Source organism: Aphanomyces invadans (assembly GCF_000520115.1).
Source record: "Aphanomyces invadans strain NJM9701 unplaced genomic scaffold supercont1.23, whole genome shotgun sequence".
NCBI classification, from domain to species: domain Eukaryota; phylum Oomycota; class Saprolegniomycetes; order Saprolegniales; family Verrucalvaceae; genus Aphanomyces; species Aphanomyces invadans.
In genome coordinates, this window is record NW_008580168.1 from 760,305 (window position 1) to 783,518 (window position 23,214).

The 23,214-nt window shown below is 57.3% G+C and overlaps 3 protein-coding genes across 4 annotated transcripts; 1 reads left to right on the top strand and 2 right to left on the bottom strand.

The window, feature by feature from the left end:
* The first annotated feature begins 315 nt into the window (after positions 1-315).
* Positions 316-17,567, top strand: H310_09961 (hypothetical protein). Its single transcript, XM_008876186.1, has 35 exons — positions 316-625; positions 687-756; positions 802-1,073; positions 1,137-1,280; positions 1,325-1,771; positions 1,816-1,935; positions 1,986-2,110; positions 2,166-2,210; positions 2,269-2,543; positions 2,596-2,757; positions 2,806-3,146; positions 3,201-3,395; positions 3,448-3,653; positions 3,706-5,714; positions 5,756-6,976; positions 7,026-8,195; positions 8,247-8,799; positions 8,853-9,265; positions 9,313-9,836; positions 9,890-11,185; positions 11,233-11,532; positions 11,585-11,701; positions 11,752-11,865; positions 11,920-12,117; positions 12,189-12,461; positions 12,514-12,810; positions 12,868-13,194; positions 13,243-13,659; positions 13,715-14,469; positions 14,516-14,702; positions 14,762-15,107; positions 15,162-15,407; positions 15,453-16,325; positions 16,381-16,766; positions 16,820-17,567. The coding sequence occupies exons 1-35, from the start codon at positions 353-355 to the stop codon at positions 17,120-17,122; spliced, it is 15,000 nt and encodes a 4,999-aa protein (XP_008874408.1). The 5' UTR covers positions 316-352; the 3' UTR covers positions 17,123-17,567.
* Positions 17,123-17,707, bottom strand: H310_09962 (glutaredoxin). Its single transcript, XM_008876187.1, has one exon. It carries the CDS (start codon positions 17,536-17,538, stop codon positions 17,212-17,214), a length of 327 nt encoding a protein of 108 aa, XP_008874409.1. The 5' UTR covers positions 17,539-17,707; the 3' UTR covers positions 17,123-17,211.
* Positions 17,708-19,218: 1,511 nt separating this feature from the next.
* Positions 19,219-22,942, bottom strand: H310_09963. Of its 2 annotated transcripts, XM_008876188.1 has the most exons (12): positions 22,503-22,942; positions 22,317-22,452; positions 21,990-22,263; positions 21,721-21,927; positions 21,557-21,671; positions 21,337-21,507; positions 21,140-21,289; positions 20,955-21,082; positions 20,675-20,903; positions 20,369-20,606; positions 20,155-20,321; positions 19,219-20,106 (listed from the first exon to the last, which is right to left on the bottom strand). In XM_008876188.1, the coding sequence occupies exons 1-12, from the start codon at positions 22,887-22,889 to the stop codon at positions 19,612-19,614; spliced, it is 2,697 nt and encodes an 898-aa protein (XP_008874410.1). In that variant the 5' UTR covers positions 22,890-22,942; the 3' UTR covers positions 19,219-19,611. The 2 variants fall into 2 exon arrangements, with proteins under 2 accessions (XP_008874410.1, XP_008874411.1); XM_008876189.1 differs by having other exon boundaries at positions 19,219-20,321.
* Between the last annotated feature and the right edge of the window lie 272 nt (positions 22,943-23,214).

The following is a 23,214-nucleotide window of genomic DNA, read 5'->3' on the forward strand; positions in this document are numbered from 1 at the left end:
ACAGCATCCCGTCAACGCGGCGAGACTGCAACTGGCCCATCATGAAGGCTCGCATCCCAACCTGTCCTCGGTGACGCCGCCACACAGCATCGCATTAAGGGTGTCGCCACCAAGGCGGTGCAAGGAGCCAAGGACCAAGTTACCTCCCAAAGGTCCTTGATGTAGCAAACTGGTCGCCGTGCATTCACCCCAACGGCCATGCATCGTGATGGCGATATCACGTGACCATCATTCTGTCGCTCACCACGAAGAGATTGGATCTTGAACGGTCGCGTCGAAACGGCGTTGTTCCGAAGGTGTTTCGTTCACTTTCGAAAGCCGCAGGTCGGTCGAGTGCGTTGGTGGAGACACGATGACGAGTCCGCCACCGGTGCTCAAGGAAGGGTACCTCACGAAGCGGAGCAAGGACTCGGCGCTCGTGACGAACTGGCGCAAGCGATACTTCCGCCTTGTGCCGGGCGAGTTGCTGTACTTTGAGTCGAAAGAGGATCTCGAACCTCGGCGTCGCATCCCGCTCGGCTTGGACACCGTTGTCAGTTTGAACAATGATCAGGGGTACAACTTGTGCTTATCGGTCAAGTCGTCCCCAACTTCCGAAGTGTTTTATGTGCAAGCCACGACCGAAGTACGCCGCTGCCATCCTTTCTGGGACATTGCATTCAACACACCGTGTTGGTGGCATCTAGGCAGAGAAGAAGGCATGGGTGGATGCGTTGTTTGAAGCGGCTCGTTATACCAAAGATGTTGTCGCGAAAGGTAGTCCGCCTTTGTCAACGTGTCAGTAATGGGCAAGCTCTGTAGCTCCACTGCTGGAGCCCCCACCGCCGTCGACCAAAACGCGGGAGCTAACGCGTCAAGGCACGTCGGTCGTCCATGCCGGCGTGCTACTCAATATTCGAGTCGTCCAAGCCAAGGGTTTGATCGCAGCCGATACGTCTGGTACAAGCGACCCGTACGTCGTCGTCACGTTGCTGGACAAGAACGCGTTCCCGATCAAGCACACGTCCCAGAAAACCAAAATTATCGACAAGGCGCTTGACCCCGTGTGGAATGCTGACATGCGCTTCGGCGATGTACGACCGTGCTTCGGGGCCGTTGCGCGCCGGGTCGACGCTGACAATCGGATGCTTTTGTAGAAATTGGACCTGAACACTGTCGGCGCGATTCGATTCGAAGTGATCGACCATGACAACTTTTCCAAGGACGACAACATTGGGGTCGTCACCGTTCCCCTCGGGTGTTTCAAAATGAGCGTAGCGAGCGCCACGTCGTCGGAAACGGTACACTGCGACCACGACAAGCACGACTGACACCCGATGTGCAGATCGACCACTGGTTCCACATCGACCCGCCACTCACGGGCGCCCGGCCGACGACCAACTTGCTCGCGTTTGGCCAGAACGAGCGGCAAATGGACGAACGAGACCACGGCGAGCTCCATTTAATCATGAACCTCAAGGGCGCGGGGCTCCCAGAGTTTTTTCGCAACTTGGAGCTGCGTGGATCCAGTCCCACCAAGCACCAGCTCACGTCATCTCTGGACGAGACGGACAACAGGCTCGAGGTCACGGTCGTAGCGGCAAAGGACTTGGTGTACTTCGATCCAAAGGATCCGTCCGGCCAGCCCACGCACGCCGTGAATCCCATGTGCGAGATCACGCTCGTGGATGCCAAGACCCGTGCAGCAATGAAACACGAATTGTTTCGCACGGTCGTGCAATTCAAAACGATCTGTCCGGTCTTTCCCGACGCCAACTTTGTCTGCGGCCGCGTACGCCCGTTTCCGAGCCTCTGACCACTCATCGCTTCGAGCAGGTCGCCGACATTGACCGTGCCGGAGCAGTCAAAGCTACCCTGTACCATGTCGAGAACGCCAAGCAGAGTGTCGCGTTGGGGTCTGTGGAAGTCGACCTCCACACCGTGTCGGCCTTCAAGGTCCATGAAAACTTGCATGTCTGTCTCTGACAACGATCGTTCGTCTGTAGGTGGCCAATTGGTACCCGCTGTACTCGCACGCGACGCCACCTGTAAAGGTCGGCGAAGTGCGGCTCCAGCTAACCCTCATTGGCGAAACCCGAGGCGAAAAGCAGCAGCGAGAACAGATCAAGCGGTACCACGTTGCTGCACTTGTTGTTGGGCAAACCTTACAACGCCTCTCGTGGTAGGGCCATCAATGCTGCTGCCAACGCAAAATCCCTCGAACAAACAGAGTACGTTGATTGTGTTTGGCACGTGGATCCGTCCAGAGCTCAACGCGGTCGGGCGTAGGTTGGAGAGCGCGCAATTCCTAATGCTGCAGTCCATGCGCGACTTGGACGGGGCTCGCGTGTCTTGCGCTGAAGAAGGGTACCAAATCCGCCATCCCAAGTTCTACGGTGTCAATGGCTACCTCCACGCCGCCCATGCTCAGCTCGTGCAGGCCAACTCTCGCCACCAAACCCCCGACGACGTGTTTCAGAGTCGAGGGCACATCGAGGGCTACGCTTTGCTCGATGTGACAGTTGTCGGGGTCCATAACATGCAGCTCGGCGACCGCATGAACAGTACGTATCGTTGCTTGTCCCTTCTGGTCCAGTTCTAACTTGACGCTTGCAGTGCCTGGGGTGGGAACCTATGCTCGCATTGACGTGGAGCCGACTGCCGCAGTCACGAAAGCCAAGCGCATCTATAAACCGTACCTGGCGCGAAAGGCACACAAAGCAGCGCCCGGCCTCAAGCCCATGCAGTCTCAGCGAGTTGTCCAACACGATAGCGATGGTAGGATGGAGCGGTGCACGGCAAGCGATGGTCATGGTCCATTGTCAGGACGCGAAATCAACTTGAACGTGGGAGCCGTGCGCCAGGCAATTTGGGGGAAAACCCCCGTGGCAGGCGAAGTCTCACCGAGTCGCCAGCGCATCGGGCGCCACGAAGCGCGCATCGAACGAAACCAAGCGATGGCAGAAGACCGGCCGTACCTACGCGTCCGGGTTGTGTCGGGTCACAACTTCATCGCGGGCGACATGAACGGCTACAGCGATCCGTACTGCACGCTCTTCCTCACGAACGCCCAAGACGTGCCGTTCGAACAAGAAAAGAAACGGACGGCTGTCGTGAGCAAGACGCTCAACCCTGTGTGGAAGCACGAAGAGTTCATGTTTGGCTTCGTAAGGCAGCGGTGGACGCTCCCGCCGAATCCTCACGCGCGTTGTGGCTGGTAGAACATCGACCTGAACGACGCCAAGTGTTTGCTCGTGCATGTGAAGGACCACAACAACATTGGCAAGAGCACGCCGCTCGGTCGCGTCGAGATTCCGCTCCAAGACCTGTGCCAGGCGTCGGCGACCACAACGTCGATCAGCTCGGTCGCTGTCACAAAGCGCTACCCCATCACCCCCGAACCTTGGATGAAAAAGGTGAACCAACCGTGTTGATTTGTGTGTCGGATCATCTGACTACTTTGGGCAGCAAAACGTGCACTTGGGTGAGCTCTGCCTTGAAACAGAAGTCAGGGGAAACGCTACCGTCTTGGCCAAGTTGCTCATGCGCCAGAACCAGCTCCTGACGACCATGACGTCGGCGCTGTCTGTGAACAGCGAGGTCTCCGCGGGGGGCGACGCCGTGCTGTCGATGGAGGACGAAGAGGCAGTGTACGAAGAAGGCCAGATCGTTCGGTAAGGGCATGACTCCATGTTGATGAGCCCCATCGCGACATGGCGCTGCTAGGACGGTGTCCGTGGGTGGAACCGAGCCCCAGTGGAAGACAGATCGATTCCAGTTGCAGCTGAGCTACAATCGCCTGCTAAGCGACAACGTCGACACCGTCGTGTACCGCAACGAAGGCTTTCCGTACGACGTCCGCGTGACCGTCATGTGTGGGCGCAACTTGATCACGTGCGATCGAAACGCGGAAGCGGATCCGTTCTTTACCATCACCCCCGTGTGGGGCACCGGCGACGTGCTGTTGGCAGCAAAGCGCCAGAGTCTCACCGTGTACGAGAGCAGAAACCCCGTGTGGCCTGCGCAAGAGTTTGTCTTTGGGTCCACGTACGACATTACGCAAATGTCGCACCTGTCGATTCACTTTTACGACCGCGATTGGGCTGACCTGGACACGTCCGCGCTCAAGAATCTCGGCAACCCGGGCGAAGTCAACAACACGGTCGTCATTCCGCGGTCGCAACTGCGCAAAGTCACGCCGTGGGGCGACGTCGACCCGAATCCCGTTATGGAAGTCCTCGAGTATGACCAAAAGGTGCTGGCGTTCCGCAAGTGCGGAGTCGACGGGGGCAATTACTTTCCCGCCCGCATTCGCCACTACACACCGTTCCCCACAGACATGTACCTGGTCCTGTTCGAAGACAGCTTGGACTCGATATCCAAGATTCGGACACTCATGAGCTACGACGTCCAAGGCGAAATCGCGTACGTTCGCGGCGATGGCACCGTCGACGTCAAACTCGTCGGGGGCAACGGCGGGAGCGCCGACTATTTGTCTCGCGTGCCCATTCGAACTTTGAAACCTGTCAACGCGTTCAACGATGCCACCGACACGACCTTGGCGGCCCCCACCATGCATGGCAAGTGGGAGCAAGTGCAGCTGCAAGTGCTGTCATTGACAGAGTTTCTGCTGCCGAACCCGACCGTCCGTCCTGCCGTTGTCGTGACGCTGGTTTCGTATCCAAACGAGCGCACGGTCACAACAAACCAGCGCGGAGAGATCATGGCTGCCACGATGACGGCAACTCCCTCGGAAGACGCGCACGCCAAGGTCCCCAAGTTTGGTGGGATTTGGGGCAAAAAGGACAAGGCACCCGCTGCAACGACGTCCGCATGGACGTATGTTGTGCCCGCTGGCACGAATAACCCAGGCAGCGTGAGCCTTAGCACAGTTCCCCCTCTTCTGCTCGAGAAGCCTCTCGTGGACTCGACCGCGGCCTTGGTTGTACGTGTTGTGGATCAAGGGACTGCCGACACTCCGTCGCTGGACCAACCGTGCTTGGGACTCGTCAAGATCGACTTGAGCGCGTGCGAAGAAGGCATGGGCAACTGGCATCTCAAAGTCGTCCCTCCAGAGATGTCCCAGCCCTACAACAAATTCTATGGCGCGATTCATTGTCGCACCACGTGCACGCCTCTCCTCGTAGACGACGATGTGATTTTGCCGACCAGTGCGCAGACTCTGGCCACCCCAACGATTGCATCGACGAAGGGGGTCGCGGAATGGTACGAAGATGTCTTGGCCAAGGAGAAACGGATGGCGTCGTTCAACTGGAAGGCGATGTGGGTCCCGGAAACAGTCGTCGAGTACACGTACTTGGCGCGACGCCAAGCTCTGCGTGGGTCGCTCACAGCTCGCCAAAACCGACAGATCGACAACTTAGGGACCGCACTCAATGCCATCTACCGCCACGTGCTTGGCGCCCTGCGCGAAATCGCCCTCTTTGACGAATTTGAAGGGCTGTCCCACGACGACATGCTCAAGTTCAATGCGGTCCACACGTTGAGCGCCCACCCCGACAGCGAGTGGCTCAATCGCCGCATCAACGAAATGAGCGTCCACGTGCGCAAGAAGATTGTTGTCGACTTGGAAATGCAACTGCTCATGATTGCCGGAGTCAAAACACTCCCAGCACTCCCGCTGCCAGATGCAACGTTGGACACGTGGCTCGCGCTGCGCAAGGCCCGACAAGATGCTCTTGCGCCGTACAGCGACTTCTTGCCCACGGAGCGAGGTAACGTGCTCTACTATGTCGAGTTCTCACGGATGGGGCAGGCTTGCTGCTCAAGTATTCGGCATGCTTTACTGGCGAAGGAATTGTATCGTGGATCCTTCGGCGTCCGAGTGTCTTGTGGCAGGACGAGTGGGTCCAGTTTGCATGGAACGAACTGAGCGACAACAGCTCCAAGCTGCACTGGAACGATCCCGAGCTCAAGGTGAATGCCGAGGCGATGCAAGCGCCGGAAGGCCGCGAACACGTCACGGTGTGGCTCAAGGCGCTCTTCGACGTCGGCCACTTGGAAAGCGTCAGTGAAAAGCGCGATTTTGCCGACAAGGCGGACCGATTCTACCGCATGCACGCGCTCGAGTTTGAACGATTGCACATCCACGCGTCGGATAGCACGGCGCCGTTGGACTTGGTGCACGAAGTGGACTGCGACACGAGCGAAGGCGAATTGTTTTGCAAAAAGCTGACGAGCCACGCCGCGGGATTCCTTGGCACCGTGAGCGCCGTGTCGTCGCTGATCGGCAGTGCCGTCGACGCCGTCGAGAACCTCGGACGCTTCAACGTCCCCACCTGGACTGTTCCCAACGTGTCCACGTCATTAGGGCTGCCCCAAGACTCGCTATGGCAATGGCGGTACTGCATCTTCCGCCCCGATTCCAAGTTGCTGTACCTCTACGAGTCTGTCAACTCGACAAACGCGACCGCAATCGTGGATTTGTCCGTCACCCACACGATCGTGACGTACGCAAACCCCAAAGTCCACGGTCCCGACTGCTTTGAGATCCGACAGCCAGTGTTCCTGGCTCCGCATCCGACGACGAGCAAGTTGGTCCGCATGACGGACGCCGACCTGGACGCAAGTTTTCTCGGCAACATCGAGTGTAAGGCCAAGTTGGTGCTCAAGGCGCAAGACTCGCAAGTGTGGATGCAGGCGATGCTCATGGCAGGCGTCAAAGTCACGTTGGAGAAGCGACAAAAGGTCCTCGTGTCGCGCTTGAATGCCAACGTGTTGCATGCCAAGTGCATGCAACACTCGCTCAACTTTTCGTCCGCCGACCTCGAAGGTTCGTTCCAGCATTTGATGAATCGCGTGTTTGGCCATGACCACGTCGCCGCACGGAGCTCGGATCGCCATGTCAAGGAACACCGTGCAAAGGTGCGTGCGGAGCTCAAGAAAGCAGGGTCGGAGGGGCTCGCGATTTCTGCCAAGTACGGTCGCAGCAATCGCTTTGATCCAGGGCCGACAGACCCTCGCAAGTACACCCCAGGTACCGTCGCGATCTCGGAATCGAGCTGTGAACCTAACGCTTTAGCTAGGCTACGAGTATCCCGCGCGCATTGTAGTCATCCGCACGCCGTTCACAGACGCCACGTACCCCGTGAAGAAGCAATTCTTGATCGAAGCAGCGCCGCCCCGGTTGAAGAAACTCCTCCAAGAGTACAAAATCACGACGCGGGCGTCGTGGTTGGAGCAGCCGGTGGCGATTCGCGACCGGTTTTTGCTGTACGATGTCGAGTACAGCGACCAGATGGAGACCGTGATTGAAAAGGACATGCTCCGCGAAGACTTTCGCACGATGGACGGCGACTTGGACCCTGCCAAAGTCCGCGACAAGTGCCTTGATCTCAACTACACGTTCCACCCCACGGACTTGGAGGGCTGTGTCAACCGGTTTGCCGAGATGTCCAACGGCGAAACCCCCATGGGATGCTTAAAGATTCAATTGCAGTCGCTGTCCGAGCAGCGCGAAATCGACTGGTGGTACAAACTTGCGCCTGAGCGAGGCATGGTACAGCGCCGGGAGCTTGGCATGGTGCGTGTCCGCGTCGAAATGCGAAAGCACGACAAGAAAACGTGCTTGGGAAGCACGCCATTGCCGCCGCCACTGGCGCACCAAGTCGAACGGGCAATTCAAATGCAAATGAAAGCAAGTTCCGTCAACGACTCGAACTGGTTCAATCGCCTCAAAAAGACGATTTCGTCGCCGTTGGGGTCGCCGGCCAAAGGCAACAAGCCGCCCGTCCTGTCGGTTCTACAAGTGGACATTGTCGAGGGCCGGAAACTTATCATTTCCGACATCCGCACGTCCGATCCGTACGTTGTCGTGCTGCTTGTAAACTTGCAAGACGAGGAAAAAGCGTGCGGCAAGACGGACATCGTGCCCAGCACACTCAACCCCAAGTGGAAGAACCAGCAATTCACCCTCGGGCGCACCGACGAAACACACTTGCACGACAAGAAAGCACTGGTCCTTCGCATATTTGACCATGACACGTACAGCGCCAACGACCCGATGGGCTACCTCAAGCTCGAATTTGGCAAAGACGAGCGCGGCTACATCCGCAAGGTCAAGCTGCACCATTCCGGGCCCGGGGGAACGCCGACGTCGACGATCCTGGACGTGTCCAAGGACGGCGAAGTCGAAGTGTTTGAGCGGCTTCTCCGCGACACCAAGGCCGGACAGTCTGCGTGGGCGAAAGCCAAAGGTTCGTCACCGACGAATGCGTCCTTGTGACAATCGGTTGCTCTGTGTCTAGGCAACTCGGAGGAAGACGGGGTGTTAGGTCGTCTGCGCTTCAAACTAAAGCTGACCCACCAAGACTACGTCGACGACAAGAATGCAGCAGTGACGAACCCGACGGCAGTGTCGACGCAAGTCGTAAACACCACTGCCAACCACTTGACTCGGTTTGCCGCCGAAATTTTGCTCTCCCGCGTCGACAACGACGAGCACCTCGACACAATGACGTGGGCGCTCGTCCCTCGTACGAACGAAGGACACATGATCATGTACGATTCGAAGGCGGAGCAAATGACCCACGACAGCAAGAAGCCTCTGCGCGACCACGTCAATCAGCAACTTGTGTGTGGTCTTTCGTACGACGTTAGCCGCGTCGCTACGTACGATGTGGTGCTCCATCACATTGAGAACGGTCGCACGTTTTTGGGAACATGGTCATTGCATCCGGCCATGGACAACACGGTGGTGGTCGTCACGTGCAAGTGCACGGACAAAGGCGACGCGAGCGCGATCCAGGTGTCGTTGGTTGTGTCGTTTATCGGCCTCAACCGGGCCGACTACATCAAACGGTAACGCATCGTGTGGACATGCCGACATTGGATTCAAGAGATATGTCGTGCAGGGTGTTGAACGAGACGTACCAGCACGCGAGCCTCGAGTTTGACGCGAGAAGCGTGGCAGCCCTGGGCGAGACGGCCGAGCAGTTTTTGTGGGATGTGTGCAACGTCCAAGTGTCGCCCGGTCAAAACGTCGGCGACTTGCTCTTGGCGCAGCTGCACACGATGCACGCGAGCTCTCTATTGCATTGGAAGCATACACCCAAGTTGCTCTTGTTTGTGCTGCACCACGCGTTGGCCACCAACACGAAGGATCGCGTGCCCTTTCGCCACACGGTGCCGCTGGATGACATCTTGACGCGATGGTCCAAACTCCTGAGCTTTGTTGCCGAAGCCAAGTCGCAGCTCACTGGTCGGCTGCACGGCGAGCTCACGCCGCGACTTGTCTCGACGCTGGCGTCACTCTGCGACTGGACAGGTAACACCTTTTTCCAAACATGGAACGTGCGGTCACAGTGCGTCTAGTCGAGCCCGATGGGGCGACGGCAACCCGGTCGTTGCCGCAACTTCACGTCGGCGACAACATTCACGCGTATATTCCAGCTCGTGCGACGATCCAAGTTGGTCACTTGGTAGACGTACGGCTCCTTGGCACAAATAAATCCGAGGTGGCCGCCAAGTTCTACCCTGGCCGCGTGCTCAAGACGTACCCCGACGAGTTCGTGGATGTCCTGGTGGCGTCCAACTTGCACTGGTCCGTCGCGCCAATTCCAGATGCGCTCCTTCCACCTCTCCACCCCGGCGACGCGGTGTACGTTGGAGACGCTGCGACGAGCGTTTACGAGCTGCGCAAAGCCACGATTGTCGAGTACAACGCGGCTCATGACATCCCAGAGATGCCGTACTTGGTTTCGTACACGGACGAAGTGCCGCCAGTGTCGAATCGCCCGCGGGAGTTGTGGGTTCGCCGCGACCAGCTCGTGCAAATCTTGCCGCGGTACCCTGTCGCAGATGTCATGCCCCAGCTCCAGCCCCATGAATTTGTGCATGTACGAGAGAGCCCATCTCTATCTTGTATGTGCTTAGCTGTGGATGTTGGTAGGTGTCGTCGGAGCAAGGCAAGGCAAACAGGGCGGCCAAGATCATTAAAGGCCACGGCAACGGAACGTACTCGGTCCAGTTTCTTGAAGGGTCGTTGGCCATTGAAGCCAACGTCGTTCGCGACCGCATCAGCCCGACCTCAACCACAACGCTCGTGCGGGGTGTTGTCAACAACGTCCACGCGGACGGCGATGCATACGATGTCTTGGTCGACCAGAGTTGGGCACTAGCGACGGCAATCCCTCGCGAAGCCATCCGACTTTGCCATGAAGGATGGAGCACGGATCGATACAAGCTTGCATCTGTGTATGTTGTCGACGCAGCGTGCGGGCAACCCGGAAGCGCTACCGCGTCCAGTTTGGTTCACTTGTGGCAAGACGTGAATGTGATCCAAACGATTTTGGAGCTTCCGGGGCCCGTCGGGTCCGTGCATGCGCGCGATGGCCTCCGTGGCCATCTCATTCAGCTCATCGAACGCGACGACGTGGCGCCAAAGATACAAGGACAATACCACGGGTACACGATCGGATCCAAGTTTGTCGACGTCGACAAGCGCAAGGTGATGCAGCTGAAAAACCAGCCGCAAGATCACATCTCGTGGGCAAACATCGTGTCCGTGACCATCGCGCCGGAGCCATATGTGTCGGTCCACGGATCGATCAACATCGCGGGGACACATTCTCGAGCGTTCCGTGCCCTCATCGACCAGTGGAAGGCCAAAGAGCTCGGGGCCGTCATGACGCGGCTTCTGCTTGAGATCATCCTGCAAGGGCAGCCGTGGACACAAGATCTTCCGTCGATTCGAGTCGCCAAGATCACGTCCTCTGTCAATGGCAAAGCCGTCAACGACGTGTCGCTATCCCTTCTGGGCTCGATGGATGCGACGTATGTCAGCACTGGCAAGCGCATCAAAGGAGTCGCGCCATCCTTGCTGACCGTTCACGTGCACTTCGAAGTCCTCGTGCCTCTTTGCGACGCCGTCCCGACCTCAGCTGCAGAATCGGCGGCCGTGGCACTCGATCGCGCAAACGATATCGTGCTGTTGATGTCAGGAGTAACGTGCTTGGTTCACGTGAAGGACCAGTGGAGCTTTAGCCACACCGATGCGCGCACCGCACCGACTGACGCAGTTCTCGTTGTGGGCATTTCGAACGGAGATCACACAGGAGCGCCAAGGCCTCAGCTGGCCCTCAAGGCGCTGGACGACGTCCGTCTGGATGTCATGACGTCCGACGGGACAACGTTCCAAGTCAACTTGGCGGAAGAGTCCCTACGCCGCGAATGCCAATTGCGCCACGTACTGCAAATCGCGTCTTGCTGCCCAAGGAGTAACAATGCTCGTAGGATTTGCTGCCGCTGTGTCCGGCAGTCGTCATGGGAACTGTGGGTACATCGGCTAGTCGGTGCGACGTTTGCTTTGTCGACGACCCCGATGCGGTCCCCCATTCGATTGCCTTGGCCGACATTCGCCTGGACAACTTGACCGTTGAAGTACTCAGTGCTCGCGACTTGTACACGACCATGACGCGAGAAGGGCAGCGCCAGGACGAAGACATTTGCGTCAAGGTGTACTTGTTGACTAACGAAGTCCCACCAAATGGCGGGCGCAATCGATTCGGGTACACTGTGACGTCGGACGGCGCGGTACGACTTGTCCATGCCAGTGCACGATGATCGCATGGATATGGCCGTGTAGGTCGTTCGAGACTTGAGGGACATCGAGTACCCCCGCACGACAACGACGGAATCACTGAAGAGCAAACATCCCGACTGGGATAAGAGCCAAAACGTCAAAAAGTTCTTCTTTGGCCACGTACCTCTGCCACATCCGTGCGTGGCCCATCTCACTCCGCTTCGTTGTAGCCGACGGTGGATTTGACGCACATGACGATGCTGGCGCTGGAAGTTGTGAGCAACACGACCGGCAAGACCATTGGCATTCACACTGCCCCGTTGGCGTCGATTCAAGATAGGGAGGTAAAGGTTATTGCGTCCATGATAAACCTCACGACGCTCCATGGTGACCTCTAGGCGACGCGGACAGAAGTGCTGTTTGTCAAGGGCGACCCGCTCAACAAAGAACCCCAAGGCAACATTACGTTCCGCGTGTGTCGTGACACGCAAGTGGCTGAAGGATCCAAGGTCCTGGCGCGCCTCGGCTCGGCGCGGGACAAGTGGATTTTGAGCCCCATGGAACTCTTGACACAGTCCATGAAGTTCAAAACAAAGGTACGTCAGGTGGCAGATTGGCTGTTCGATTCTCGCTCGTTCTCACAGGTTGCCGCCATTCTTTGTGTTAGCACGCCGAACGTGGCCTGGCTGACAAGCTTGCCGACGTCATTGTGGCCAACAATGCCATTGAGCAAGAGAAAGAAGTCCAAAAACTGCTGCGGCTCGTTCGCCTCTTACACTCTCAATCAAACCTGAAGCCCACGGGACGCAGAAACCGCGACCAGCGCGCGTTGACGGTGGCGACAGCGTCTCCGCCGCCCCAGCCCACGTCCCTCAACCAAGTTCAAGCAAAGCACATTTTGGCCGCGGGACTGGCCACTGCCGAGACGGTCCTGGAATTGGTGGGTTTTCGTAGCCTCATTCAGTCCACCCATTGACCGTACACACTTCTAGGTTCAGATGCGAGGCGGCACGTCGTCTCGTTCGATGGCCCGACGCAAGTGGTCGGCGGACTATGTTGACGAAGACATGGTCGATGCCACTGAAGTGGACGTTGAGCAGCGGTCGCCTTTTGACATTGCCACCGATCGTTTGCGCAGCACGCTGCTCAAGTTGCACGGCGTGTGCACCCGAAAGCTATTGCCCAAGCTCGACGAAATGACCGCCATGTCCAAGGCTCCCCACGTTCCACTGGCGACGGCGCAGGCGCTCTTGACGTTCTTCGAAGACGAAGTCGACGACTTGGACAATGTACATACATAAAATGTGTGGTTGCAAGCTGCTCACGACGGCCACTCGTTCATCCAGGAGGACTTTCAAGCGTTTGACGGGCTACAAAAACGGACGCGCGTCATTCAGCTGACACAGCTCCTCAGCGACTTGATGCGCGCCTACGTCAAGATATCGATTTTTGTCGACCAAGACGCGAAAAACCACGCAGCGAGTCGAGACGAGCTTGTCGGGGTCGCCAACATCCCTCTCATCGACCTCATCGACCGCAAGGAACACAACCAACAGTACGCCCTGCACTTGGACCGCGTCTATCGGGACCAGCATAATCCCGCAAACTCGGGCTACGATCGGATTCTACGCCGCGGCACTGTCCACGTCAGGACACAGCTCACGTTCTCGGAGGTAGCAGCACTCTTGTCGTAAGAACTCTCACCATGTGCGGCGCGACAGGTGTCCCTCCTCGAAACAGCGATCTCGATCCTGAAAGAGTACAAGGCCAAGTACATTTACCAGTTCGAAGTGGCGCGTCGCCGGGTCAATTCCGCGGTTGTCCCAGCCCAGCGCCGCCGTTGGCAGACGCTCCTGGGGTACCTGGAAGCTCTCAAGGCCCAGTCGACGGGCAAATTGCACTGGGAAACAACACCCACGCTGCTCGAGCACGTGTGGGACATCTTTTTGAGCCACAAGCGACAGCTTCCAACGTTCTTAGTTAACTTTTCGTCCCAAGTCAACATGTACCGCGAAGTTGTCGTCAAAGTGCACACCCGATGGATCAACTTGCAGCCAAAATTGAACGAATTGCTCGAAATGCAGGCCCAGCCGCAGATTCATGCGTCGCGCACGCCGCAGCTCATTGCGGAAGTCGAGGTATCATGCCATCTCGATCACAGCCGACTTGTCCACTGACTTCACCCTTGTGCAGGAGGAGATCGAAGGCCTCGATGTGCTTCGGAGCACTGCGTGGCTACAAGTACAAGGCAAGTGGCTTGCTCTGGAGGCTGCGCTGGAAGAGCTGGTTCAAATGAAGGAGCGCAACAAGCTGCACATGGGTCGCGCGCCGCTGCTGCTCAACTTTGTCGCTCAAACGTGCTCGAAAGGCCTCAATGCCCGCCATGCCGACGCAGTGTCGACGGTGCAGTTTCGGTGGGTAGCACTGACAAAGCATGACGGTCCAATCAACGAACTGCGCCTCATGGACACCCACGGGTTACACTGGCGCCGAACGAACGACCTCTTGATGCTCTTAAACGAGCAGTGCGAAGGGTTCAGCGAAGTCGACGAAGTCGCGCTAAAAGCCGTCACGGCGCGATGGCAGCAGGTCGAGACGTGGCTCGGGGACTTTTTGGAAATGCAGCTGGCGCACAAGATCCATTGCCAGGAAGCTCCGTTGGCGCTGCGCAAGTTCAACTTGATTAAAGACCATGCGAACTTGCCATCGAGCAAGACCCACGACGAAGAAAGCGTCGAGGGGTTGCTGGAATGGTACGCTCAAGAAGAATCGCGCCGGGAATTGATGCGGTTGCCTTACCACCGCATCACGACCGATGCCGAGAGGGACAACTGGCTCGCATATTCCGAACACGGGCGGGACTCTCGGCTCCTCATCACCAAACAGGAAATGCTGTACACGCCCGAGAACGTCCGGGCGGCGCTCATCGACCGCGGTGTCTTGCCAAAGTACGTTGTCTCATGTCGTGTGGATACATGCTTTACACTTCTGCAGGTCCATGTCGGTGGGTCAAATCGAGCAGATTCGCAAGTCTTCAGGTCTGTGGCCGCGTGCTGTGCTCGACGAAATCGACATTCTCGAGCTGCAAGTTGAGCAAGGCGCGGCCTTGCCGAACCCCGAGCGCGTCGTCGAGTTGTATGATGTGTTGGAAGATGTGGGAAAGGGCGACTTGCTGTGGAAGGTACGTCGCGTTCGGCTGGTTTGCATCGCTTGACTCTATCCGGGTGCCACCATGCACAGGTCAAGCATTGCGTCAACCAGAATCACGAGCTGACTGTCCCCGAAACATTTACCGAACTCTTGTACGAGCTCAAGAAGCGGTATTTGCCAACCACGGAAGCCGAAGACCTGGTCAAGGGCTTGTTGAACACGATGCAAAAGGAGCACCTGGCACGCCTTGGCATCAATGTCCCGGCTAACGCGAGCTACGCCAAAGTGTGCACGATCATGGTCGCGAACCAGGTCAAGGAAGTGCCGCTACCGTTAAAGACATCAGACATCCAGGACTTGCTCGTCGACCGTAACATGGACAAGAAGGGCGATCCAGTCTTTTGCCGCGGGGTGCGCATCAACACGAACGCTATTGGTACGCCATCCACGTTGATGAAAGGCAGAGTCCTAACGCACGAACTTTGTGCAGGCACGAACCAGGAGCATGGTCGATTAGGCATTGTCGACAGCCACGTGGAGGCATTGCGCAAGCAGCTCTTGGTGGAAGCCATGCGAAAGCGCAATTCACTCGTGAAAACGTTCCCAGTGCCGTCCCCAGCGCTGGAGAAGGAACTCGCAGATGTTGTTGAGCTGGACATGAGCGGCGACTACATGGTCTTGGTTCACCGATTCCATGCGTGGCTCGTTCACGAAACGTACTCGGCCCGTCTTGCGGGTACGCGTTGCTTATCGTTTCGTGGGACTGATGGAACTCCAACAGGTTACGCGGCACTGGACCGATGTGCCCGCGCGCTGGTTCATGCCAAGCGCGACCAAGTCATGACGAAGGAAGACATGGCAGTGGCGCTGATGCCACTCAACACGCGTCTTCCTGTCGAAGCGTTTACACGCGACGAGCTTCTCCAGGCAGCGCGGACGAATCCAAGCAAGATTAAACCCGCTTCCGAGTCGCTGGTCCAGGTGTTGCCGACGGCCGAGAACGCGAAGGCCATGGCATACTACGCCGCCCTCCGTACTACCGCGAATGCATTCCAAAAGCACACGTCGTTCGCGTCTCGATTCGACGTAGCGACGCAGACGGCCGTCGACGCGATGGACATCCACTTATCGTTTGATTCGATTCAGCAAACGTCGCTGCCGGACGACAAGTCCAAGTTGACGCTCGGGTACATGATGGCGGACTGGTTGCTCGGGTGCGACGATACTCCGATCAAGCTCAAGCACCTGGACGGACCGTACTACATGCAGCGCTTGCAGTGGGCGTCGGCCGCGTTTGCGATCCGCCACCGATGGTGGCAGCGCGGTGTTGGATGGTGCGACACGTCTCCGACCGCCCAAATCGGCGTCGGTGTCAAGGTCCTGCTCGACGACTTGCTCCTCATGTCTGGCGAGAACAAGATGCACATGCTCAAGGCAGAGCACTTGCTCAAGGAAATCAACACGAAATGCTACCAGCTCCGTTCGCGAGAACACGAAGCGCTCCAGACAATCTTGTGGCGGTACAACGAAAACATGACGTTGTTGGAAGAGTTGGTTCAGCACGCCGAACGGTGCATCAACAACCGAAAGCTGCACTCTGAGCGCACGCCCGAGCTGCTTCATTTGATCCAGCAACACTGCGTCGTGCCCAAAGGTAACTGGCTTGTCGACTTGTGTACTGGATGATGAAGTTCGATGGACTTGCCTAGGCCTCAGCACGCGGCATAGCGAAGCGTACAGCGTCGTGACCAAGCACTGGTTGCCGCATAGCCGACAGCTCGATGAGCTTGTCCAAATGCACAAAGACGGCACGTTCAGCATTAATCGCACACCCGAGTTACTGGAAGCAATGGCGACACATACGGAGGGGTTGGCTGGCACTGCAGAGGTCGTCAAGCCCGTCGACGACTCGACCAACCAACCACTGGATGAATGGAGCGAGAAGCAGCTCGCTGAGTGGCGCAAAGGGCAGCGCAAGAGCGTCATGAACGAGGTCGAGCCAGGGGTTCATTTGAACTTGCCAGACGTCGCCTCGCTCTCACCAGACGAGGAGATGTGGAAGTCGCTCGCTGTTGAAACCAAATCCAAGCCGCCGGTACGACAGATCTCCCGTCGGTGTCGAGGCTAGGATAATGGACCGTGTGCTAGATCTCTCCATTCAAACGCAGCGTGACATGGTCGTTTGCCGAGGCGGCTCAGCAGGGCAAGGATCAAGTGCGGGACGCCACGAGAGTGCTGGACCCGAACAATCCCTTGGACACGACGATCCTGCAGCTCGCATCCAAGCACCAAGCTCCCCGAAAGCGCACGGTGAGCGAAGAGCTCTGCACGTTGCTCAAGGAGCCGACAAAGTGGCTGATGAGCGGCGGCTCCCAGCAACCTGCGCCAGCGGTGGAGCGCATTGCGGCGTGGAAATTTTACCCCGCTCAAGTTGTCCAAGAAGAAGAGTAGTTGCTGCTGCGTATTGGACGTCGATAAGGTGTAATGATTGTATTGTATGACAACGAACCAAGATGTCCGACGCATGTGTGCCCGATCGCTTAACGCAGCGCGCCCGCTTCGCGGAGCATCGGGACGAGTTTACCAGCTTGGTGCAACGCCTTGGTGTCGCTACCACCTCCAATGGACGAACCGCCGATGAACACGTTGGGCACCGTGCGCTGGCCCGTGAGTTGGAAGCATGCATTCTGGACATCGTCGCCCGTGGGTTCGTCGCCCATGCGATTCAGTTCGACGACGTGAAACGCGGCGCCAGTGGACTGGAGCACTTCCTTCGCCATCACGCAGTATGGGCACGTCGTCTTCGAGAACACCACGACGGCGTGTTGAGCGATCACGTTCTTGACGAATTGGAGCCCCGTGGTCATGGTCGGGGCCGCTGCGGCTTGGCGGTGCAATTCTCGTGAATGCTGGGCGCTGGCCAATCAACTTGGTTCATCGGTTCACTTTATCGCTCGAAATAGACTGAATAATATGAGCGTAATTCGACCATCCACCGAGACGGTCGACCAGGTGGACAGCATCCTCGCCATGCCACGTGACGACTGGATCATGAGTCATGCGAGCCTAGGATGCTCCTCGTTTGCGCTTGGAAATGAGTTGTCTTGGGGGATTGTGCGGTGGCAAGAGTTGGCTTCGTCGCTACGACAACGGCGCGTGATCCACGAAACGAATGCATTGGTTGCATGTTGGACAGGCTGCAGAAGTGTCGTGGGGTCTCGCTTGAGCGGCTGCTTCGCGAGGTCGCGGCAGCACACCCACGTGCAGACGATTGAGGTGCTCGCATCGTGTTGCAGATTCTGCTGGAGGTAGTCGAGTGTCGCAGCAATGTGCAACCTTGTACAAACGAATGTTTCGTCGCAGATTTCGATGTCGACACACATCATCTAGGGATGTCGACACCGCCCCATGGAATGGCCATCACGCGCGCGGCTCATGCGGTTCCTCCAAGCTTGTGTCGTGTGCTCGCTACAGACACTCAGGGTATCGTGGCCATGGCACTGGGGATGCCTCGTTCGAGTCACCGAAACCACATGTGAACGTTTGAGTGATTCACACCATACCTATCTGTCTGTCGCCCCTGCAACGAAAGCGCCGCCATTCTCCAATTCTACACTCAAGACGCATGCAACTCATCCAAATGTTGGAGGTGCTGACCATCATGACGCTTCCGACGGGGGCGTGTTTGGCCTTGAATTCGACGTTGACCTGGTGCGAAAACCATTGCAACGAATGTACGCTGGACCACCTGCTCCACCTGCAGAGAGTCACTGATGTAGTTGTCCACCCACAAGGTGCAAGGGATCGGCGAGCCGATCCATGCCCACCTAGAGATCTTCACAGCCGCCAATGCAGGTAACGATGGGTCGTCGCGCACGAAAAGCTCTCGTGTGGCGCGAAAACTCGCTATCCCGAATGTTATCTGCAGCTCGTCGAATGCGACATCGTTTCGTCGGTCTGTCAAAGTGTCGGCGCTTCGTTGGCCTCAGCTGAAACCTAGAAGACCTTGCACGATTGTCCGAGATTCACCATTTGTGACTTCGTTGTATTTGCGCGAGTAGACTAGCGATGGTCGAATCAAGCCGCGGTCACTGCCTCGGACAACTTCTTTACTCTGCGCAGAGTGTGGCGAAGTATCAAGACTACAAGTTTCCACCGTAAGAAAGGCACGCCCTAGGATGGCATGTCATGGAAGTTAGCTGCGGCATGAACCAACGTACGACCGTCGTGCGCTGTTTCTTGGATAGTGATGGTGCTGCACAGGGTCATCCAGACATCTCCGGTACGGCACCATTGAGTTGGAAGTTCAGTCGAATGGAGCGTCGGTATACGTTGGTGACCTCACAGGAAGACATCCTGGTGAATAGTAGCGGAGAGGACTTCGTTTCGCGATTCATTCATGAACCCTCCTCAGCGTGAAGGCTGAAAAGTTTCAAGGGAAAAGGTACGTTGGCGAATTTACCCCTGCAGCTCAGGCGACAGAGTGCAGGCGCTTGGCATGCTTACCTGGCACGTGTCCCGTTGATGGCCCCTTCAAATCCAAACGACCTGGTTCCCCCTGTCGTTTCCTTGTTGACGTCGTCGATCGCGCGCAAGTCCAATCCGGCGAGCATTCTCTTCCCTTCTTACGTCTTGAGATCGCTTTCGAGATGTCGCAGTCCCGACAATTTCGCGAACGACGGCGTCCGTCGTGTGTGTCGAGCTTCGGCCGGCTTTCAAAGCGGGAGCAACTACACTGGCGAGTGTTGTCCCTCTGCGAAACGTGGTAGGGTGAACAGCGTGTGTCGCCAGTTTGATTTGCCCTTGCAAGCGTGGCGCTTGACAAGGCGATGGATGTTATACATGCGGGAGGGCAACTTGATCATTCGTCTCGGCGGTGTCAAAACACAAACAACGGCATGAACTTGTCTCGGCAGCCAAATGAATTAACACATTGAATGCTACGTCGATCCGTACACCACCTTTCCATCCGAGTGCAAGCGAACCACCCTTCGTTTCGTCGATTGCTGTCGGATTTGGTGGACAAGACTTGCTATCACCAGGGCAAACCCGATACCTGCAAACACCCATAGGTTTTCCCCATAGCCAGACGCGGACAACGTCGAGGACGGCACGCTTCGGGGACCATGAGTCGTCCATGGGCTGACTGAAGTCACAAGCGCGTACGGTTGGGGGCCTTGAACCAAGACAGACGCGCCGACAACATGCACCTCCAATTCCATTTCTCGTGTCTGGGCTTCGGAGCCCATTCGTCGACCGAGGTCGTCGTATGTGACTTGGACCATCTCCACGTTGTTCAGACTGTCTTTTCGGACGCCGCGTTGGGCCACCGGATGAACCATGACGTGGCGAGCCCCGCGGACGGTCACAAACAAATCCAAGTCATTCTGCAGCATGCGTGTTGCCAGCAGATTCCCTGGTGGGTCCGTCCATACCTACAATATCGTCCACGACAAGCGTTTGGACCCAGCGCTGTGACGTACCAGCGTTGCGCGAATGACTTGGTCCGGCCTCAAAGTCGCTCGATACAAGTCTTTGCCTCCGTGGGCTACCGACGGCGTCGTCGGGTGCACTGCATTCGGCCAAAACGCGACGTTGGCAGTCGTGGAGCCGAAGTTTGCCACCTTGGACATGTCTGGTAGGCCGTAACCTGTGCAGCACCATCACTATCCAAGAAACAGCGCACGACGGTCGTACCTTGGTTCATGTCTGGGTACTGGAGTGGCAGCGTCTTTCGACTCGAGCACGACTCGTTCACCTTGTTGTGTTCAAGGCGTCGCTCGAGTCCTTGGGAGCTGTGGATGAGCAGAGCCTTGATCAACGACGCAGGAATGCGGCTCATTCCCACAGCGGCATCGCAGACACCCTTGTGCCACCATCCATCTCGCAGCCATTCGTACGTCAACGCAGCCAGTCCAGCCACGACGGGGGTGGCCTGCATGCAAACCAAGTAAAGTGTCTCGAATCTTGAATCGACTGATGACTGGCAATGTCCCGATTTACCTGCGAAGTGCCTTGAAGCGGGCATAGTGCGCTTGTTTTCAACGTGGAGCCAGGTCCCTCGCTCCTTGCAGACCAGAGGAGTTCACCTGGGGCGACGAGATCTGGCTTCATCCTGCCGTCGCTCGTCGGGCCTCGCGACGAAAACGACGCGATGCTGTGCGGGTTGTAAAGACCAGGGCACCGGAATTTGTCCAGCAGGCTATCCATCGAGCTCATCGAAGCCCCCACACTACGCACATTGCATATCAGGACACGTTCCAGCCGATTGTCGCTATATCACGTGATGACATTTTTTGCTCCGGCGGGGGAGCTGATCGTACGGCTCCCATCGTCCCCTCCATTGCCGGCCGCAATGACAATGAGGACATCTGGATTGTCAAATACAAACTCGTCCAGGTTTTGCGCTTGCTAGCGACGACATGCCCGACGTGACGCTCTCCATGCAGCACGGCACTACTCTCGTACCTTGCTGTAGTCGTCCTTTTGAACGCCCCACGAGAACGAAAAGATTTTGGCCCCCGCCGCCACTTGCTTCCCCAAGAGATCCATCGCAGACGGCGGCGTGAGCAACTCGACAGGGCATTCCACTCGTTCGTTGTTGGCACATGAAGCGTTCTACCCACGTCAACTTGAACCCCAATCAAGCACCGCATTCGACCCACTTGCGTCCCAATGTCGGCAAAAGCGATCTTGGCCATGGGGGCGACCCCCACGTTCGGGTGCTGCTGGCTCCACGAACTTCCGGCCAATATGCCAGACACGTGCGTCCCATGGCCACACGTGACCGTCTTGGACTGATCGATCGTGTCCGCCATCGGTTCGTACAGCACTACCTGTCGACACCGTCAGGAGGAATGTGGTGGGTCCCTCGACCGATCAAACCTTTCGAGCGTTTGAGTTGATCGCGCCGAATTCACGTGGACCGGGCTGGTCGAACTGGTCGTGGTCCAAGTACAACCCCGAGTCCGAAATCCCCACGACGACGCCATTGCCCAGACTACAGCCCAGTTCAAGCCTGGCTAGCATCTCGACGAAGACAGACGTACATGCCGCGCGCTCGGACTTGGTCGATGCCGACGATAGACGATATCTGGTTGTCACTGGAGGTGGTCGACGGCGACGCAGATCGTGCAGATGGCAAGTCGAACGTTTCCACGACGCCCGCCCGAGTGACATAATGCACGTGAGGATGCCGGCAAGCGAACGCGATCACTGTCGCCCACGTCTTGAAGTTGCGCAGCCGTCGCACCGCCCTACGCCCAGTCCCCCCGTCACAGACAAAACCTCTGGTGACTGGGAGAAGGTACGGGCGTACAAGTGTCCGTCGTCAGTCTCGTGCACCAGGTTAGACATGCCCGTGGCATTCTGCAGGCCAGCATTCAACGACTCCAAGACTGCGCCGATGGATGCACCGTCCAGAAGTGCAATATGCACTGGCGGTGATGTTGTCGCAAACGTGGCGTGCACGGAGCGTGCGAGGGGGCTGAGTTTGAAGAGCGGGGGTACTGCCAGCACTTGGCCCACACAGGTCAGCGCCAACATGGACGTCCTTTGATCACTGGTCGCATGAACTAGCAGACTGGTGTGACCTACACAGGAATTTCAAGAGGGTGGTCGCAGAGGAGATGATCATGCGGCTTGCCTTGGTCAACGCCGTTACTTCGACCCATCACCGACAAGGATGGCACCGCCATGGCGTGGATGGCTCGGATGCACTCGTGTTCGTGGGGCGATCGATTCAGGTACACAAGCACAGGACTCGATGTCGTGGCATGTTCCTGTTGTATCAAACTGAATCTAAGGGACAAGAACATTCAGGACGGCATACCGCAGTGAATGCCATCGACAGTGGTGCCTGAGGCGAGAGATCACAGGCACTGCGCAACGGCAGTTTGGACGAGCCGGCCAAGGCATGCTCCATTGCTCGTTGAAACTGCGTCCAAAACTGATGCAGCCCCACGCCTTGCGCGGTCATGTTCAGGTGCAGGTTGTTGGTGTCGCACGCAATCAAGTTGAAGGATGCCGTGTCTGCGTCCTCCAACCGTCGGGGTAGTGACTCTCTGCAGGTGGAGCAATTGGTGGGGTGGTCGAGCGTAAACTCGTTGCAATGGTATTCGCACCAGGCCAAGGTCGTATCAAAGGTCATGTGCGCCACCACCAGGCTCGCCAACACTACCTGAACAACTACTGCGGTGGCAAAGCCCGTCGACAACATGGTCGTCGGGGTTGATGGTGAATGGGGCGAGAGGGGGCAACTGGCTGTTGGGCGTCCAAGTGCACTTGAAGTTAATTTCATCAAATGGTGTAAATCCCTTAAATAGTACATGGCCATCAGACGGTTTCCACAACGGCGGAACCCGTTCATGCTGCCTCACCCGTTCGCGCCTCCCGCGAAGGCGCTTTCACGGCAGCGGATTCTACCCTGCGCGTGTTGGTGGTTCGCCCCTAGTCCGAGCGTCGAACACGTTGAACGGTCGAATCCTCTGTCCATGATCACCGGCATTCCTGCATGCGCGCGTTGGCGGAGGCCACTGTGACTT

Bases quoted from the DNA above. Each gene is read 5' to 3' on its own strand.
- H310_09961 (XM_008876186.1), top strand. From the start codon at position 353: ATGACGAGTCCGCCACCGGTGCTCAAGGAAGGGTACCTCACGAAGCGG. The intron at 8,196-8,246 runs GTTCGTCACCGA...CTCTGTGTCTAG, and splicing joins TGCGTGGGCGAAAGCCAAAG to GCAACTCGGAGGAAGACGGG. The intron at 12,462-12,513 runs GTGGGTTTTCGT...ACACACTTCTAG, and splicing joins CCGAGACGGTCCTGGAATTG to GTTCAGATGCGAGGCGGCAC.
- H310_09962 (XM_008876187.1), bottom strand. From the start codon at position 17,538: ATGACCACGGGGCTCCAATTCGTCAAGAACGTGATCGCTCAACACGCC.
- H310_09963 (XM_008876188.1), bottom strand. From the start codon at position 22,889: ATGTTGTCGACGGGCTTTGCCACCGCAGTAGTTGTTCAGGTAGTGTTG. The intron at 21,290-21,336 runs GTGGGTCGAATG...TGACGTGGGTAG, and splicing joins TTGCCGACATTGGGACGCAA to AACGCTTCATGTGCCAACAA. The intron at 20,904-20,954 runs GTGATATAGCGA...CAATGTGCGTAG, and splicing joins GGAGCAAAAAATGTCATCAC to TGTGGGGGCTTCGATGAGCT.